The sequence below is a fragment of the Eleginops maclovinus genome, chromosome 12 (genome assembly GCF_036324505.1).
Source record: "Eleginops maclovinus isolate JMC-PN-2008 ecotype Puerto Natales chromosome 12, JC_Emac_rtc_rv5, whole genome shotgun sequence".
Taxonomy (NCBI): domain Eukaryota; kingdom Metazoa; phylum Chordata; class Actinopteri; order Perciformes; family Eleginopidae; genus Eleginops; species Eleginops maclovinus.
Window position 1 is genome coordinate 17,916,893 of NC_086360.1, and position 16,138 is coordinate 17,933,030.

Sequence of the window (16,138 nt, forward strand, 5' to 3'; positions counted from 1 at the left end):
AAAGAGCATGGAGAGCCTGAATAAGGAGTTCATGACCTCCTCCTTCAAACACATGAAGGACTCCTTCAACAAACTGTGGAGAGACCATTGTGTCCTTCATCCCGCTCCTATAGAGAGGGATGACACAGGTGAAAGCAGGCAAAATAGCAGAATAAAAACGTATTCTTGTCAAAACTCTTTCAGGGAGCCTTAACTCACACTTTGTAAACTAAAGGGTCACAGCAGCAGCAAATATACATTGGTTCTACAAAATACTTTTTCGCACTTTAATGTTTTGTAGACTTAATCTAAAATAATGCCTATCAATCAACACAATATAATGATAATGCAAAATGATTGTTTTCACATTAACTGAAAAAAAGAAATCTACAAAAATGTAAGCCCTTTGTGCTCCAAATTGTGGTTTTTATATACAGTATGATTAAAGTGCATATAACTGACTGGAGTTCCCCCGTGGCAAATTAAATTGATTGGACATCATTAAAACATCTCCTACAATTCACACTGGCTCTCAGGACAAAAACCAGAGGCTCTCTAGTATAAGTATGGCCAACAGCGGGTACTGCTCTTCTGGAGAATACCATCACTCTGTGAAGCACGGTTGTAGCAACATCATGCTATGGAGGTGCTTCTTATCGGCAGGGATAGGGAGTGGTCAGAATTGAGGAAAGGTGATTCTAGCTGAATACACAGAGGTCCTTGGAAGAAAAACCACCAGAGTGCATGTCACCTGAGACTGAGGAAAAAGTTGACCTTTTAGCACAACAATGATCTGAAGCATACAGACATAGCTTAAGGGACAATGGCTGTGTTCAAAATAACATTTAAAACGCACTGTGCTATACAAACTCAACCAGGCTTTCTTTAGTACCTACTAAATTTACGATTAAGTATGAGATTTTCAGCAGACTGCTTACATGAAGGAAACTTAAACAATAGGTCTTCGCTGCATCACAATGTATTGATCGGGATATTGTGCTCTGAGCTGCCGGTATCACAAATGTTAATCAAATATATCCACAAATCTCTCCAATATCCACTTGATCTAATACTTTTAGCTTAATTTAAATGTTTTTCTACAGCACATTTTACATAAACTATTGCATTTTTTCTTATTATTGTACATTCACATCACTAACTATTTATTATTTAATCCATCTGTCTACAGTCCAACAGTAAATAGAGATTTCAGCTGTTGTTATTAAAAACCTGTTAAAGAAATGTTTTAAATGTTCCTTTATAGTTAGATTTATCTATGGTACTTTACATTTTAGGTTATTACAGATTATAAATCTGAATTTCTTTATTTTTCCGTGGATTAGATGGCACTGTCAAATACATTGAAAGAAATAACATGATCACACAGTATAAGAAAACCATTATATTTCCAATGAACACAAATGGCTCTGAGATAAGCAGTGTAGGGTGTGTCAGTCACATAAAAAAAAGAGTGTTAAAACAGCATACACTTAAGCTTTTAATAAGGTGTTTTAGAAAATCTATCCAACATCTACAACTTAGTCATATGGTCTGTTAACAGCAATTTAGGAATGACTTACATACAGCACACTTTGAAAGAAATTACTGAGTGATTATAATATGAACTGTTGTGTACTTATACCAAGTCGGCAAGGTAGGGATTCTGCACAAAACTAAATGCCTAAGTCACAATTGTACTAAAGGCAGTTCAACATATTGTTCATACAAATCTGTAGAAACTTTTGAAATCAGTCTACAATTTGAGGATGCACGGGCAACCCCTCCATCAATATGTACTAACATTTCCCCACAATTTTGGTCACCACTAGTATTTTTGCAGATCACTGGGTTCTTAAACCTGCACAAGGCTCACTAACAGAATATCACTGATGAGGAAACTTTGGCAGTCCGTGACTTAAGGTTGTTGCATCTCACCTGGATGTGTATAACCTTTCTATGCTTTTGATGCCTCTATCTGCTCAAAAGCAGTACATTTCATTATCACACTTGACTGCTGATGTACGGACAGAGTAGAGCAGTGTAGCTTGCAACGGTTGTTTTCAAGTTTCCATGGCATAGGGAGAAGAGTCTTTGACTTTTGACTCATCTTTTCCGCCTTGGGAATTCTCATTGGCATCTTTCAGCAGTGAAAGGTCAAGTTTAGGTAATGGGACCCTCCAGTACTGGAAGCAATTGAAAGTGCAGTCTTCAGGGTCGGGGTCTTCATCAGCCTAAGTGTGTGGAGAGAGAGAGAAAGGGAATGAGAACAGAAGATATGTGCACAGCAATAACAATAAATGTTTAAACTTGCTGTAATCTGCTAGGTCACCAAATCTGATAACAATCAGAACCATAGATAACCAGCTCAGACACAGTGTTGGAGTAAGTAGCCACATACTTCAATTAAAAAGCTGTAATTGTAATTACGTTATATGCAAAATGATGGAATACAGCTAAACATAGCCTACGTTTTGAGAAAAAGCTCACATGCATAATATGACATTCACTCCGTTACTCAATTACAATCTGAATGTAAGTTAAATTGAATAATTGCTTTCTGATTTGCCAACAATCAGTGTTGAGTCAATCAGTGTTTACACTACCTTTAATTGGTGTAAAAGACTCAGATCTAATGCCCAGTTAGAAAAGTAAAACAATATAGAAAATGTAGAAAGTTGCATGTACTTGATGAACAAAACGAATAGTTACATGTCATAAAACATGCCAACAGATAATCTGCAACCTATTATACTTTAACATTCCCGTCACTGTTGACAGATAGCTGGGAAAACGGAGAGCTATATAGCGGGTAAAGTGGGACATCTAGTGGACATTTACTTCCATTACACTTTCACTAAAGAAATCAACCATCTGCACACTGGCTTTGTTGCCAAAAACTTACTTTATCATCAGCTTTAGGAACAACAGTCTCTGAACTCGTGCAGTCATCTCGAGGTCGTTTCTTTGAGTGTGTAAGCTCGCTGGAATTGTGACGATCTTGAGAACTTCCAGAAGTCTGCACCGTCAAAATATTTGCTGCGTGCTTCATAGTGTCGCACAAGTCCGTAGGTTTGCGATTAAGAGCCGCTGCTTCTTGCTTTTCGTTTTTTTCAAAGTGATACGGCCTCTTTGTGTCGCTCACACCCCCGCCGGTAGGATCCATGCTGTCCAGATTCAGGTCAGCGCTGCTCAGGGAACGGTAACACCTTTTATTGGGAGCCTCGTGAAGAAATGTGTCGTCGGCACGTCTCTTCGCCATTAACGTAAGCTCTTAATGCACACTAATATAACGCAGTAAATCAACACATATGGGACGTTGATATTGTTACTAGCAAGGATGTAGCTTCAGTCGCACAACAAAAGGTACCGGTAGTGCATTGATTGCGAGGCAGTCCGATTAACCAATCGGAGCGGCGCACCGCATTCTATGCCCGCCCACCGCCTCCCCTCTTCCTGTGGCGGTACATTCATGCACATCATCCATGATCCTAATAAGAGTTTGGTCTTTTGTGTGCAGTTAATCTTATTTTGAGGACATTTCATAATCATAGAAAGAGGTGGGCAGTCTCCAAACCTGATTTTGAACATTTTTGCCAAGAGTTGGAGCAATATAGTAGCACTACACGAACATATTTAATCTGAAAACTGTACTTTGAAACAGAAACTGTATTTTTATCTTGTTTGTTTATTTTTTTTTTAATATCATGTGGTGTTACTTTTATGTACTCATTTTTTGTATACAAATATATTATGTTCATGTATTTATACATACACAGTTTATGGTTCATTTATGTTATGAATAAAATAATAATTAAAAAGAATTGCTCAATTGCAGTTTGATATGTGATCCTTCCGGAATTGGAGGATATTTGGATATAAAACCTTTTAAAAAATGTACTCTTTATTTTGTGGTTTCCTTTTAGGTTTTGGATTAAAAACAGGTAGTAAACCATCCAAAAAAAAAGTATTTGGCCAGCTCGAGCATCAAAGGTACACTTTTTATGAGATGTTAAAAAATAATGTAGATGTAAAAAATATTTTTGCTTTTCAACAGCCCTCAATGGTGGGCTATTAACATCTTGATCTAACGAGAACTTTAACATAGTTTCTTTTTTTTCCAGCATAACATGTTTCGGCAACTGGGTTGCGTGCATGTTTGGGGCACACCTTTAATGTAACATTACTGTTATTCAAAAAGAAGTTTGTGATTTCACAAATTGCTTTGACTATTACAAGAGACTTATATCAACACAATAAAAGTAAAAAAATAAATAAAAAGGCTATTTTAAATGTTATATTTGACAGGCAAGTTGATAACCGAGAAGGAAGGACAAGAGAACATTTTGGACATGGATTATATGAGATTTCATAGGTGAGACAGAAAATGTCCTCCAATTCTGGAATGACCCATGTATCATTCTGAAATGGTTCACACTTGGTACTTCAAGTATATTTTGAGTTAAATACCTTTGTACATTTATTTAGTAAAGATTTTACATGGAGGACTTTTACTTTTGAAATGGCAATTAACAACAATTGTTGTTAACTTTAGTTTTTAAATCGATGCTTATCATCGTAACGTTTTACTCAAAATGACAAGGTTCAAATACTTTCTTAAACAATAAATTCAAGGAATTTCAAGGCCCAATTCCTTCAAATTCAGGGACCCAGCACGGCATAAACACGGATCAAGGTTGATAACGTTCGCACTTGCTCAAGGAAAGTGGCATGTTAAAGAATGAGGCAACAGATGGAGATGATGCAGACAGCTTAACCTTCCAAGGCCTTGATATTTTCCCCCTCAAATGTAAAAGAAAACTTTCACATGGGAAGCAACAAATTCAGGGTGACTGAATTCCATTTGGCTCCTTCTTTTGGGCCCAAGTACTGTGCATGCTGATACTGTGCATTGTCACGACTTATAGTGAAAATTCCACCATTATTTATTTTACTAACTCCTGTCCCTGCGCCTTTGGTGCGATAACATAACAAAAAGTCTGCTATTAAAAATAAAAAGGTTTATTTGCTCAACCTTAACAATTACAACACTGGAGTTTCATTTTTTGTTTTAATACTTGGCTTTATTAAAAATGTTGATTAGAAACCAGGAAAGTCGATGAACAGTGAACTTTAAAACAACATATTCCTGAAAAACTGAAAACAGTTTTGATGACATTTACAGCTTTGACTGTTTATAAATGTGAATAAGTAGACATAATAATTGGCACCATATGTGAAAAAATAAATAGATTTCAAAAGTTAATGTTCACACACACACACACACACACACACACACACACACACTCACTCACTCACTCACTCACTCACTCACTCACTCACACTTTCGGGCAGTGAAAGTCAATGGAAAAGAGAATTAGTAAAGGCGCAGGCAGTCTACATCAGGACTGCAGTTAAAAGCAACTTAAGCAAAAGGCAAGCAAGTGTAAATCACTCAAAACCAGGTAGAAAGAGATGCGGAGTATTTAGATGTTTTCCAGGTTTTAGTTGAAACAGGAGTACGATGATTTTCAAATGAATCAGAAAAAAGTTAAATATTAGTCCACTGCTTTTTTCCTTCAGTGTCCATTTTCTCTTTCACTTTGTTGGCCTCGTCTTTGCTCAGTCAATGGTTGTATACCTATAAGTTCATTGTTTTTGCTAAATTATATCCTGTCACGTCATGGTGTCGGTACCTTCTCGTCGAGGGGATTTAGCTGCCGGTGGGGAAGTCTGTAGATGGTCCTCTTCTTCTTCTTGACCGTTACAGTACATGTCTGCAGGTTTTCGTGCCACAAAGTAGACGCAGTCATAAATGTATCTCAACATGGAGTGGTCGTTCTCAGTGTATGTGGTCTGAACTGACTCCTTCTCCACCTGCAGCATGAATATAAATACTATTTCATAACTGGAACAAGATTTGTGAAGAGCCCTGAATATAAATAAAGTATTTCGTTGCCTACCTCTATATGGAAGCCAAAGTTGACAATTGCTGTCCTGATGTCTTCGTAGCTAAGTTCAACTGACAGCTCGTTGGCCATGTTCTCAAAGTGGTACAGCAACGGACCTAAAGAAACATTGAATATGAATTCTGAAATATGTTTATAGAGACCCAACCCATAAACCCACAAACAGTATATGTAGTCAGTAGTAGTTACTTGCAGGTGTATTTGGTGTTATTGTACTTTTTTAAACAGTCCAAATACCTTGGTCTCTACTCATAGAAAAAATGATATTTGTCTGTGAAGTTTAAATATATACAGTACATGTTTATTTTTATTATTTTACAAAAGTTGACTCACCCAGGTTGATCCACACTCCACCAGGCTTAAGAATCTTCCAGATAGTCTCCACATACTCAATGACATTATGAGCTGTGTCTATAAAGAAGCAGGTAGCCACACAGTCCCAGGAATCTAACCCAAGAAGACAATATATTATAATATGATCACATTAAATAATGTTGCAAAGTTCACCAACAATCAATCATTAATCCTTTGCAGTACCTTTTAATTAGTATGGTCAGTTTAATCCCAAATATGTTCTATGTTAATTGAAGCCAGAAATAACAACATTTCCAAGATTGTACAAAACGTTTTTGCAGCTTCATTTTTGGGTAATTTTCTCAGAAAAAAAAAATGGAAGGCTATCGGAAGAAATACAAATGTTTTGCTGAGCTTGCATACAAAAAACATACAATATGGCAGTGAGCTCTGCCTGAAAGACCATTTGAAAAAATGCAAAAGGGCCACACAGCTTCTACTGACCTGGGTCCCTGTACACCTCCACAAAGTCCCCAGCTACCATGGAGAAGTCTGCATCAAGTGGTAAGCTCTGAGGGTTGACATCAGGAAATGTGATTGGTCTTGTTTGGTCGGAGGATTTCTTGTTGTTGCTAAACTGGTGTATCCAGGGGTAGAGGGTCAGAGAGTTCTCGTTTTCACACCTGAATAGAGCAGTCCAAATGTACAAGTGGATGGATGTAAGTGTTATTCGACATAGCATGAGGACAGACATTCACTGCCAAACAATTGATATGTGTTCTGATTCAATTTGTGATAACTGACATTCATACATATAGGGTTAGGATGTAGAAGTATGTGTGAGGTTGTATGTAATGTAATGCTGTACCTATTGAGAACAAAGTTTGAAGAGAAGAGCATGAAGAAGCTCCATTCGTTGCCTTGGCAAGTGTAACCCAGACGTGCTATCTCCCAGGCTAGACGGCCGAGACCAGCGCCCGGAATCAGCACGCTCACCTTAGACACATCACTGACATAATAAAATGTACAAAATGCACATATCACATGGAAAACATGGAGTAAGTCACATCATCAAAATTATAACAAAACATTATTACATGAAAAAAAAAAACGTTTGCTGGTATCATTTAGTATCCAAATATTGGTATGTGTTGACATGCATGCAGGTGTGTGGTGGTCTGTGAGTAAGCATGAATGTTTCCTACTATTGTTCGCTTGGGAATATTCTTTGGATCTCTTGGATGATCGGCTTGTAGCAGGTCTCCCTCTCTTTGTGGCCCGTCTCGCTCCAGTCTCTGACAAACTGCTTTATGGTGGACTTAAGTTTGTCCATGTCAAACGTGGTAGAGGGACGCATCTTCCGCGGATCCTCCTGGAAATTAAATGGAGGAGAAAAAAAACCTAAATTTCTCGACAGCAGGCATCTTAAATACAGCACAACATAATGATTCATAGGCAGACCTAATTATTTTTAAATAGTTACAAGGATTATGACATTCAGTCAACCACACACCTAATTAAACTGAACACAGTATATGTAGACTAACTGCCGAAGTCAAGCTTACCCTCTCGCCGTACTCAATGTTCTCAAACATGTGGAGGCTGTTGTGAATGATGGCCTGCATTATGTCCTGGTTGTGGTCCGCACACTGGCTGATCCGGGCCAGGTTGGACAAAACATCTGGCAGCAAATCCTGGTGGTGCTTTGGGAGGCTCAGAAACTGACGCTCGGCACGCTTGACCTGCTCCTGGACGTGGACCCTGACAAAAATAGAAGAGCCAAAACATAGCAAGGATTCACAAGATGTTTCATGTGAAGAGTGCACAGAAGGATAACACAGTTCACTCATCTGGGAAGACAATGGGTTTAGGACTGCTTATAGAGGCAGTGTGTTTCTACAGTCTGGTCCAAATGGTTCCTATTCATTACTACCATTGTTATCTTTAAATATGGTTGCTACAGTACATTCTTTATCTTCTACGTGTAAAAGGAGAAAGGATGGATCATGTTGAAGATGTGATGCCATGACAGGAGAGGAGCTAAGGTCAGAACATTTGGAAATAAATACCACCGGAAGTTGGTTAAAGTAGACTCATCCATAATAAACATTAGCCAATTCTTTATTAATACAAGAAAATTATCCTTTGGCAACCTTCCCTCCAAACATTGTTATCTGTCCTTTGCTGTAATCATTTGCTAACGACTTCGTTTGTTGACACACACACAGTCGCTTGGCTGGTACTTTGTTTTTAAGCACGGTTATTGTACCTGTAAAATCTAAAAGCATCGATTATTCTCCAGAAATGCTTCCTCTCCAGCCTGGCTTCTTCCTCCGGGCTGTTTTTAATTCTGTCTTTGTTAAAAAATGGTGCTCCTTGCGGACTCTCTCCCGTTGTTTCGGCCATGTCTGTAAAAAATTTACAGCCGTCCAATCAAAACGTAAAAGAAATTCTTCTTCGTGGGATTTGGTAGTTCCAGCAGAACAGACTCACGAGGCGCGTTACTGCCACCCACAGCCCTCATGAGGAGACTGCAGGCAAACAATTAAAGAGGAGAGAAGTTGGCAACTTAGATCTTTTCAAGCTAAACATTTAAAAAGTATTAATACCACAGACTAGATATATACTCTCTTACAAGCAAAAGTACTCCATTCAAACTGAACCAAGTTAAAGTACAACAGTATTACACAATTACAACATACGTATAGACTATATGTATATTTCAATTTAATGTTAATTAGATATGTTTTAGAACTATTGCTAACTACAATAAAAACACCAAAAACACCATTTACTGTTTATCCTTTTAATATTTATATGAATTAAATGTTTATTTAATAGATCTAGAGAATCAGATATATAAAAAACATATATGCATACAGCTCTGGAAAAAAAAGAAAGAGACCACTACAGCATTATCAGTTTCTTTGGTTTTACTATTTATAGGTATGTCTTTGAGTTAAATGATATGTAATAAAATATGCCTAATTTGCATATTTAATCATAAAATTCATAAACTTTTAATAAAAAACATTTGTCTAAATGGAAGTGTTTCTTTTACTTTATTCACCTTGGTTAAAAGCCATTTTGGAAAAAGAAAAAAAACAACTCTACATACTCTACAAAGTCCCTGCTTGTATTGCATGTGTTATAAAAGCTGACAGCTGTTGCTAATATTTTCAAGCTTAATTTTCCCTTAACAAACTAGTATGAGAATAAACACTCTGTTTGCTTTACACTCGACAACAACAAATAAAGACCAAACACAATATTTCTTTCTAGGTTTTTTTATATGTGATGTCACAGCTGTGCTTAAGCAAATACAAAGTGCTTATCCCATCAGATGTTTGGGTTGATAATCTTGCCCATGAAAAGGATGTTTTCTGTGTTGCGTTCAACAATGGTGACCATAAATGGACGGTTGAACTTCAAGACAGGGACAGTCTGGAAGGACATTAGTGTGATGCCGATGCCTGTGGCTGCTGCAGCGGTGGCTCCGGCCTCATCGACATCCAGGGAGGCTTGGTGCACAACCTGCAGTGAAACGGAGTAAAGTGAAGTAAAGTGAGATTAAAAGAAAAAGAAAGATGTAAGGACTATACTGTGGGGAAGAAAGTGTGTGTGAAACATGTGTTCTCACATCTGAGACAGCCAGTTTTTGCCCCTCTGAAATGCCACTCAAATCTGCAAGATCACTAAACATGTCGGTCATTCCCATTGCCATCAGCACATCGTTCAGTGCGTAGGAAGTCTTGATGGAGAACTTTGGAATAAAGACATCATATCTCCTAAAATAAAATGAGAAACAGACAAATATGAAGTTATGATCTGACAGAAATAACAGTGGCAATTCTTCCATGTTAGAAACCAAGAAAGTGAGGATGATTTTAGATTTGTCCAAACCTCAGCCTCATCCATTTCAGCCATTTGGTGACATGCCCTGGGCCAATGGTCGACTCCAGTGTTGCCATGTCCTCGGGCAACATTAGCAGCATGGAGTAGGTGCTGTTGAAGGGCAGGTGGAGGATTGATGTGTTGATTGCCTGGTCGTAATAGGAATCAAATTGGTCCTCCATATTCATCATCTTGACTGTAACCTGGGAAAATATCCAACATGAGTGGTCTTGATCAGAAAAGACACACATTATGAAAGATGCGCAATGATCTATAAATATTGTGACAATAAAAAATATTCTGGATAAATGCTGCTTCTTTGAACCTTGGTGTTGTCATCCACATTGAAGAAGTCATCCTTGGTTAGCATAGCTTCAAATGGAGTCGCCCAGGTTCCTGTTGGATGATGAGCAGGTAGTAAAACATTTTGTGGTAAATATATTAACCAAAACATGTCACTGTCGAACTTCCATAGTTGGTTACTAACACCATGACAATTGTATTAAATAACAAGTTATCTGAAATGTTTAAAATGAGGCATTATCATGTTAAACATGTCCTAATATAAATACATTACCAGAACCAAATTCTGAAAATTAGATAAAGTCCATTTCAAAATGTTTGTTTGTAAGTCAAAAGGTTTGACAGAGGAAATGTTGGGACTAAAAATACTCTAGCCAAAATGTTAGGACTCATATACATCAGGTTATAAATAATATAAGAACAAACCCCTCTGTTAAAACCTTCAGAATACCGATGGGAGTATAACTGGAAAAATTGGTGTATGTAATTGCTATTTAAGAGGAGATTTCTGGCTCGGAGTATGAAAACAAATCATCTAGAGTTTAGTGACTTTAAAGAGACACAGTGTCAACATACATGTAGCAAAAAACTAAGAGTGAATGGGGTAAAACAATATATAAATAAAAGATATCACCTTGAAACTTACCAAGTTGATTACTTACATAAGGCCCATATTTATTTTTTGAGCATTACATATTTTTCAGAAATGTTATATTTGAATGTTCACATTTATGGTCAAATCTAATGCTTTTATGTGGAGAAATCTAATTACAAGTTACTAAAATGAATAAATGTGGATTTTTGTGTGAAAGCAAAACAGCCCTCAATGAATAGACTGAAAAATGCTGTTTTTCCCCGGGTGTGCAATCTATAATATGTGAACTAAAACAAAAAGCCAACAAACAAACCAGATCTAATATCACGTAACCTTTCACCTTTGTAGTAGATGTAGCTGACGAGATACATGACTGTGTTGGATCCAAGCTGTCGACCAGTTTGTTTATCTTCCCGTTGGTCTTGTCCTCCACATACTTATTGATGGTATTGGCACTTTCTGTGGTTTTGGTGAAGTCAACATTGAACCCCTCTGCAAAGTAGAACTGCTTCAAGGCCTCCAGGAAGTCAGGTTTTGGCTTGAGGCGGTCATCTATAAATACAGCAGAACCTTCACTGACTTCGTTCTGAGATGGGCTGTTTGTCTCTTTTAGGAGCATATGGAAAGCCTGATTAACTTCTTCCTGTGTCAATAGGGTGTTGTTGAAACCCAAACCACTGAATATTTGACTGTGGGTCTTCTTCCGTGCTCCTACGGACAAGGCAGCCAAGGCGTGAGACACACTGATTGGGGAGAAGAAGATGTTCTTTCCCACTGAGTCAGCATGAGCTGCTAACTTGGTGTACAATTCAAAGGAGAACTGTTTGTTTGCTGAATTCACCATAGAGATGCTGCTGGCGCTGAGTTCAGGTGCGGTGCTCTGGTCTCCCTGACTGTGACCATAATGGTGATCTCCGCTCCCCACGCAGATCACTGCTGATAAGATCCAAATCCCCAAGGTGGCATGCATCATTGTGAACTAAGACAAAAGTTCAAAAGTGCATTGTTAATTTGGATTACACAATATGAGCTGCCCTCTTTAGCAGGCGCCCCATTCCCCAAGGCTTAGCCCCTCCTGCAGTGTTGAAAACTGACCTTTGCGGCCTGACAACCCCTCTATGTCCCCCATTACTATCTACAATCCAATAGCAAGGCAAATAAGAAGAAAAACTAAGTACATTAGAAACACTCCTGCACTGATTTTGCATTGTGTGTGAAATTGGTTTGAAGAATACGGGTTTATTTAGAAAAGCAGATTGTAAAATCAGGGTTTGAAAAACGTTCAAAACAGAAGCTTATTTTTTTTATTGGAATCTAAAAGTAGGTGGGTTAATTAATTACTCTCAATGAAATTAGATTGAACCGCAAACAAACAGAAAATAAGAACGTTAAACTCATTGACAGTATACATTGAACTCTAGATAAATAGTAAATGATAGTTATTTAAATTCCAGAATTTAAAACAATACATCAAAAGACGGATAAAGATTCATTTCTAACGCCTCTACATCAACATTTGTAACACGCCACAGATGTTAAATATTTTCAAATTCCAGTGTACACAGTGACATCTCACATATAAGAAGTCAAACATAGTATTTTACTGTTGAAAGAGTATTTAAACTTGTGTTTACATAAACACTTTAATCTGAGCTTGCAGAATCTTTTTACTTACCTTCTCCTGGTCGAAACAGCGAAGCACAGGCTGGTCAGAGGGAGCGGCGCATTTATAAGACTGATCAGAGCGACTGAACTTTGTCTTTGTTTATTCATCATCTCAACCTCATATTTGCTCTGCTTCCACATTTGCTCTGTGTAGCAGTACATCTGTGTATTGATTACTGACTGAGCATGGAATCAAACTGCACAGATAAAAGCAAAACTCAAGCTACCACTATCGGCAGCTTTTACAAAAACATGTTAGAGATGATAAGTGTCTATTTTCTTCCTTACCTGTTAATAAGTGAACCGACATATTGTAAATTACATCATTTTTTAAATAGGTAGTTTTTTGGTGTCAAATAATAGCAGTATTAGCAAAAAACTGAAGTTGTAGAATACTGTCTTAGCTATCATTCTCTGATACTTGCAACACACAAGAGCATTTCTTTCTTGTGTGCCTTAATACATAAACAATCTGATCGCTGAAAAACGACTTCCCTCTCAGAGGAGATGAACAAAGTAGATTAGCTGTGTGTGTTCATGTTGATAAAGCAATTGGAAGCATTTTATAGAGTAGTGATCTCTCCAAACAAGACAAGCAGAATCAAACACAGGACAGAACCTGAGGTAACTGATGGGAGGTAAAAGCCAAGAAAATTAAGCCTTATAAGAGAAAGCTGGGATTAAATCAGTTCAGAAATTAACTATGCAACAAGAGGCAGCTCAACAGATTTGACTTTCTTTAGATTCAATGGGCAAGAATGTATTTTTATACAAGGCTGCAATTTGATGGAATATATTGATAATATCTCTGAAACTAATGAAGCAGAAATATTTTAAGCACACGGTGGAGAGATTACTCACAAATAGTCTCTCAGAATAGACACACTCGACTCGTGAAGAAATGTTTTTTTTAGAAAATATTTATTTGATGTGTTCTTGTTTCCGTGTCTAAGTAGCACTGATTGTCTGCAAGACATTCAACTAAATCAACATTGAATGTTTTTAATGTAAAACATCATACAAATTGACAGAATATATTAACATTTTCTACCTTAAAGTTAAAGGCAATTAAAACACAACCCAGAAAATGATCAGAGGCTTTGAGTATCTCAAAATAGGATAATATGCAATACACTTGAGCTTTCTTTATCATGTTATTTCCTTTAAGTTCTGGACCTGCTCAACGTACCCAGTAATGCTACGCAGCAGCGTTCAGTGTTTGCCAAAGAGCTTGCCGTCCAGTCTGATGAGCTGTCGGAGGAAACCTCGATTAGGGATGACCCCCCGGTTTTCTTTCACCACACAAATCGCCTCCACCAGGCTCAGGTTGTGCTTCAGCATCAGGTAAGCCAGAACCAGGGTGGCGGAGCGGCTCACCCCTACATGGCAGTGCACCAACACTTTGCCTGGGAAACATAAAAATATGACATAACAATGAGGGCTGTGCCATATCATATGTATCCATAATTTATCAATATAGTGAAATGAGACTAGATATTGTTTAATTTTTTGGATTTTGTAATATTTGTAATAATAAGTATTGTGTTATCCTGAGTTGAAAGGATGAAGGACAGTAAAGTTATGACATTTCCCAAACTCTGCTATTAATTGGCTCCACTCACTTATCGTGATATTTATTTTTAAAAATCTCATTGTGTAAAGATTTAGTGAAAGCATCAATGGCCGACCCAACAATACTGTCACAACAAAGATGTAAAGTATTTGGTAAATACAAAATACTTGATATAAACTGAGGTGAAGCTAAAGAGCTTTGGGGGGAAAACCAGGTGTGTGTCTCTGTGAGTCTAAAAGAAACTTAAAAGTGTCTTGAAACAAATGTAAAAAGGGATTAGCGGAAATGATAATAGAAGGAGTAAGAATTAGCATTTCACTGATGATTCTTGTGTGTTACTAAGAATCTGAAACCATCTTGCCAAGTTAAAGATTGTTTTATTTTGCAAAACTGCCACAACATTTATTTTCTTCCCCTCCTCTCACCTCCTCTGCTGAGAGCCCTTTGGATGAAGTCTGCTGCTGCCTGGAAATTGACGCTCATGTCAAAGCCACAGGAGTCATGAGCCTCTATGCCCATGTATGTGATCTCCATGCCCTCGTAGATTTCTGGCTGCGCCCCCCGTTTGCTGTGAGCTGCATTCAGGATGTGTGTGACTCGATGCCTGGTGAGATCGGCCCGGTTCTCTGCACTGTTCCTGGAAAACAAAACGCTCTTAATTCACATATAACAGGTCGAATATACAGACATATACAAAAAGAGCAGGTGTTTCTCGAGTAAACAAATGCACGTAAAGTATTTCATAGTGATAATTGATATTTAGAATACAATTTCAGACATGCAAGTCGGAATCATGCATGACTGAGACATGCTTACATGCCAACACATCAGTGGAAACTCACACATAGCATAACTGTAGTTTACGCATGCTCCCAGTGTGGAATGCAACATGGGGGGATCTTAAGTTACATACACTCCATTTAAATCTGATTTATGATCAGTTCCTCTTTCACATATATGGACTGAATCCAACTCTAGACTTTGGTAAAATTTGTTATAAGGTGTAAAATATTTTACACAGCAAAAAGTTACAAGGTCATGCTCCACTTTAGTCAGCCAATCTGTTGGCTTACAACGTTGAAATGGTAGGAACTTACTGGTCACCGATATAAAGCCTTGGCCAAACTTCGTCTGCATGGCTGATGATAGCTTTGCCAGTAAACAAGAGTCTTTCCAACTCAAACACGGCTAATCCAGGTGAACTGAGGTCAATTTCCACCTTCCGAGGGGGAGGCTGATCATTCCAGGACGCAGGAAGTTTGGATTTATAGGACATCATGTTTGCTGAGCACTTCTCTTAGTACAGAGTTTTCTATGAGGCAACTTCTGGTCCTTTATAAGTAAACAAACGTCAAAGAGAAAAAACCTACGTGCGTTCCGTCTACCAGAAGAAAATAAGTGTTTCCAACAGGCTTTTTAAAACGAATGTGTCAAATTACCAGCACGAATGGCACAGGTGATTCTAGTCCCCGGCTTCTTTGCCTCAGATGTACTCGGCACAGGGTGCTCTAATGTTTGTCAGGCCATTTGACCCACACATTAAATCTAGTGCCTCACGCCCTCGGGGGCCTGTGTTGTGCTTTTGCATTAAAATAGCTGTCTATTTAAAGACATGTATGCTCAGTGGCAGGGAGTGTGGACCAATGCAGTTTCCACTTGACAACCAAAACCAAGCTATTTTTCAATTCTTTAAAGTGGCAATATGCCTTTTTTCTTTAACGTTTTATATTCTTATAATTTCTGATAACTGTTGATAGTAGATAAATCATTGTAGAATTATGACCCCTTGCATTTTGACTGGTTGCATTTTAGCCTTGCGTTCTCTATACACATATGTCTGAGCTTGGTGCGATTTACTGTTTTTTTTAA

General features: G+C 37.9%; 4 protein-coding genes across 4 annotated transcripts; all 4 read right to left on the bottom strand.

Annotated features, from left to right (window-relative positions):
• Positions 1-1,464: 1,464 nt before the first annotated feature.
• On the bottom strand, positions 1,465-3,387 carry wu:fa19b12 (uncharacterized protein LOC560551 homolog). Its single transcript, XM_063896426.1, has 2 exons — positions 2,882-3,387; positions 1,465-2,210 (listed from the first exon to the last, which is right to left on the bottom strand). The coding sequence occupies exons 1-2, from the start codon at positions 3,236-3,238 to the stop codon at positions 2,040-2,042; spliced, it is 528 nt and encodes a 175-aa protein (XP_063752496.1). The 5' UTR covers positions 3,239-3,387; the 3' UTR covers positions 1,465-2,039.
• Positions 3,388-5,461: 2,074 nt separating this feature from the next.
• carnmt1 (carnosine N-methyltransferase 1) lies at positions 5,462-9,256 on the bottom strand. Its single transcript, XM_063896697.1, has 8 exons — positions 8,509-9,256; positions 7,805-8,000; positions 7,445-7,611; positions 7,108-7,248; positions 6,744-6,922; positions 6,279-6,392; positions 5,940-6,043; positions 5,462-5,853 (listed from the first exon to the last, which is right to left on the bottom strand). The coding sequence occupies exons 1-8, from the start codon at positions 8,643-8,645 to the stop codon at positions 5,653-5,655; spliced, it is 1,239 nt and encodes a 412-aa protein (XP_063752767.1). The 5' UTR covers positions 8,646-9,256; the 3' UTR covers positions 5,462-5,652.
• Positions 9,257-9,510: 254 nt separating this feature from the next.
• LOC134873227 (hibernation-specific plasma protein HP-55-like) lies at positions 9,511-12,885 on the bottom strand. The gene is given in 7 exon segments (XM_063896696.1): positions 9,511-9,773; positions 9,880-10,027; positions 10,143-10,336; positions 10,459-10,529; positions 11,372-11,413; positions 11,416-12,010; positions 12,707-12,885. Coding segments are annotated over 6 exon segments (1,239 nt in total). The 5' UTR covers positions 12,005-12,010; positions 12,707-12,885; the 3' UTR covers positions 9,511-9,578.
• A 713-nt stretch (positions 12,886-13,598) lies between these two features.
• On the bottom strand, positions 13,599-15,816 carry LOC134873231 (dual specificity protein phosphatase 26-like). Its single transcript, XM_063896699.1, has 3 exons — positions 15,367-15,816; positions 14,695-14,906; positions 13,599-14,102 (listed from the first exon to the last, which is right to left on the bottom strand). Exons 1-3 carry the CDS (start codon positions 15,546-15,548, stop codon positions 13,909-13,911), a joined length of 588 nt encoding a protein of 195 aa, XP_063752769.1. The 5' UTR covers positions 15,549-15,816; the 3' UTR covers positions 13,599-13,908.
• Positions 15,817-16,138: the final 322 nt, after the last annotated feature.

Excerpts from the sequence above, each read along its gene's own strand:
- carnmt1 (XM_063896697.1), bottom strand. The coding sequence starts at position 8,645 with ATGGCCGAAACAACGGGAGAGAGTCCGCAAGGAGCACCATTTTTTAAC. Across the intron at positions 7,612-7,804 it reads ACATTGAGTACGGCGAGAGG|GAGGATCCGCGGAAGATGCG; the intron begins GTAAGCTTGACT and ends TTTAATTTCCAG. Across the intron at positions 6,393-6,743 it reads GGAGGTGTACAGGGACCCAG|ATTCCTGGGACTGTGTGGCT; the intron begins GTCAGTAGAAGC and ends TTCTTGGGTTAG.
- LOC134873231 (XM_063896699.1), bottom strand. The coding sequence starts at position 15,548 with ATGATGTCCTATAAATCCAAACTTCCTGCGTCCTGGAATGATCAGCCT. Across the intron at positions 14,907-15,366 it reads AGGCTTTATATCGGTGACCA|GAACAGTGCAGAGAACCGGG; the intron begins GTAAGTTCCTAC and ends TTTGTTTTCCAG. Across the intron at positions 14,103-14,694 it reads AAGGGCTCTCAGCAGAGGAG|GCAAAGTGTTGGTGCACTGC; the intron begins GTGAGAGGAGGG and ends TATGTTTCCCAG.
- wu:fa19b12 (XM_063896426.1), bottom strand. The coding sequence starts at position 3,238 with ATGGCGAAGAGACGTGCCGACGACACATTTCTTCACGAGGCTCCCAAT. Across the intron at positions 2,211-2,881 it reads TTCCTAAAGCTGATGATAAA|GCTGATGAAGACCCCGACCC; the intron begins GTAAGTTTTTGG and ends CCACACACTTAG.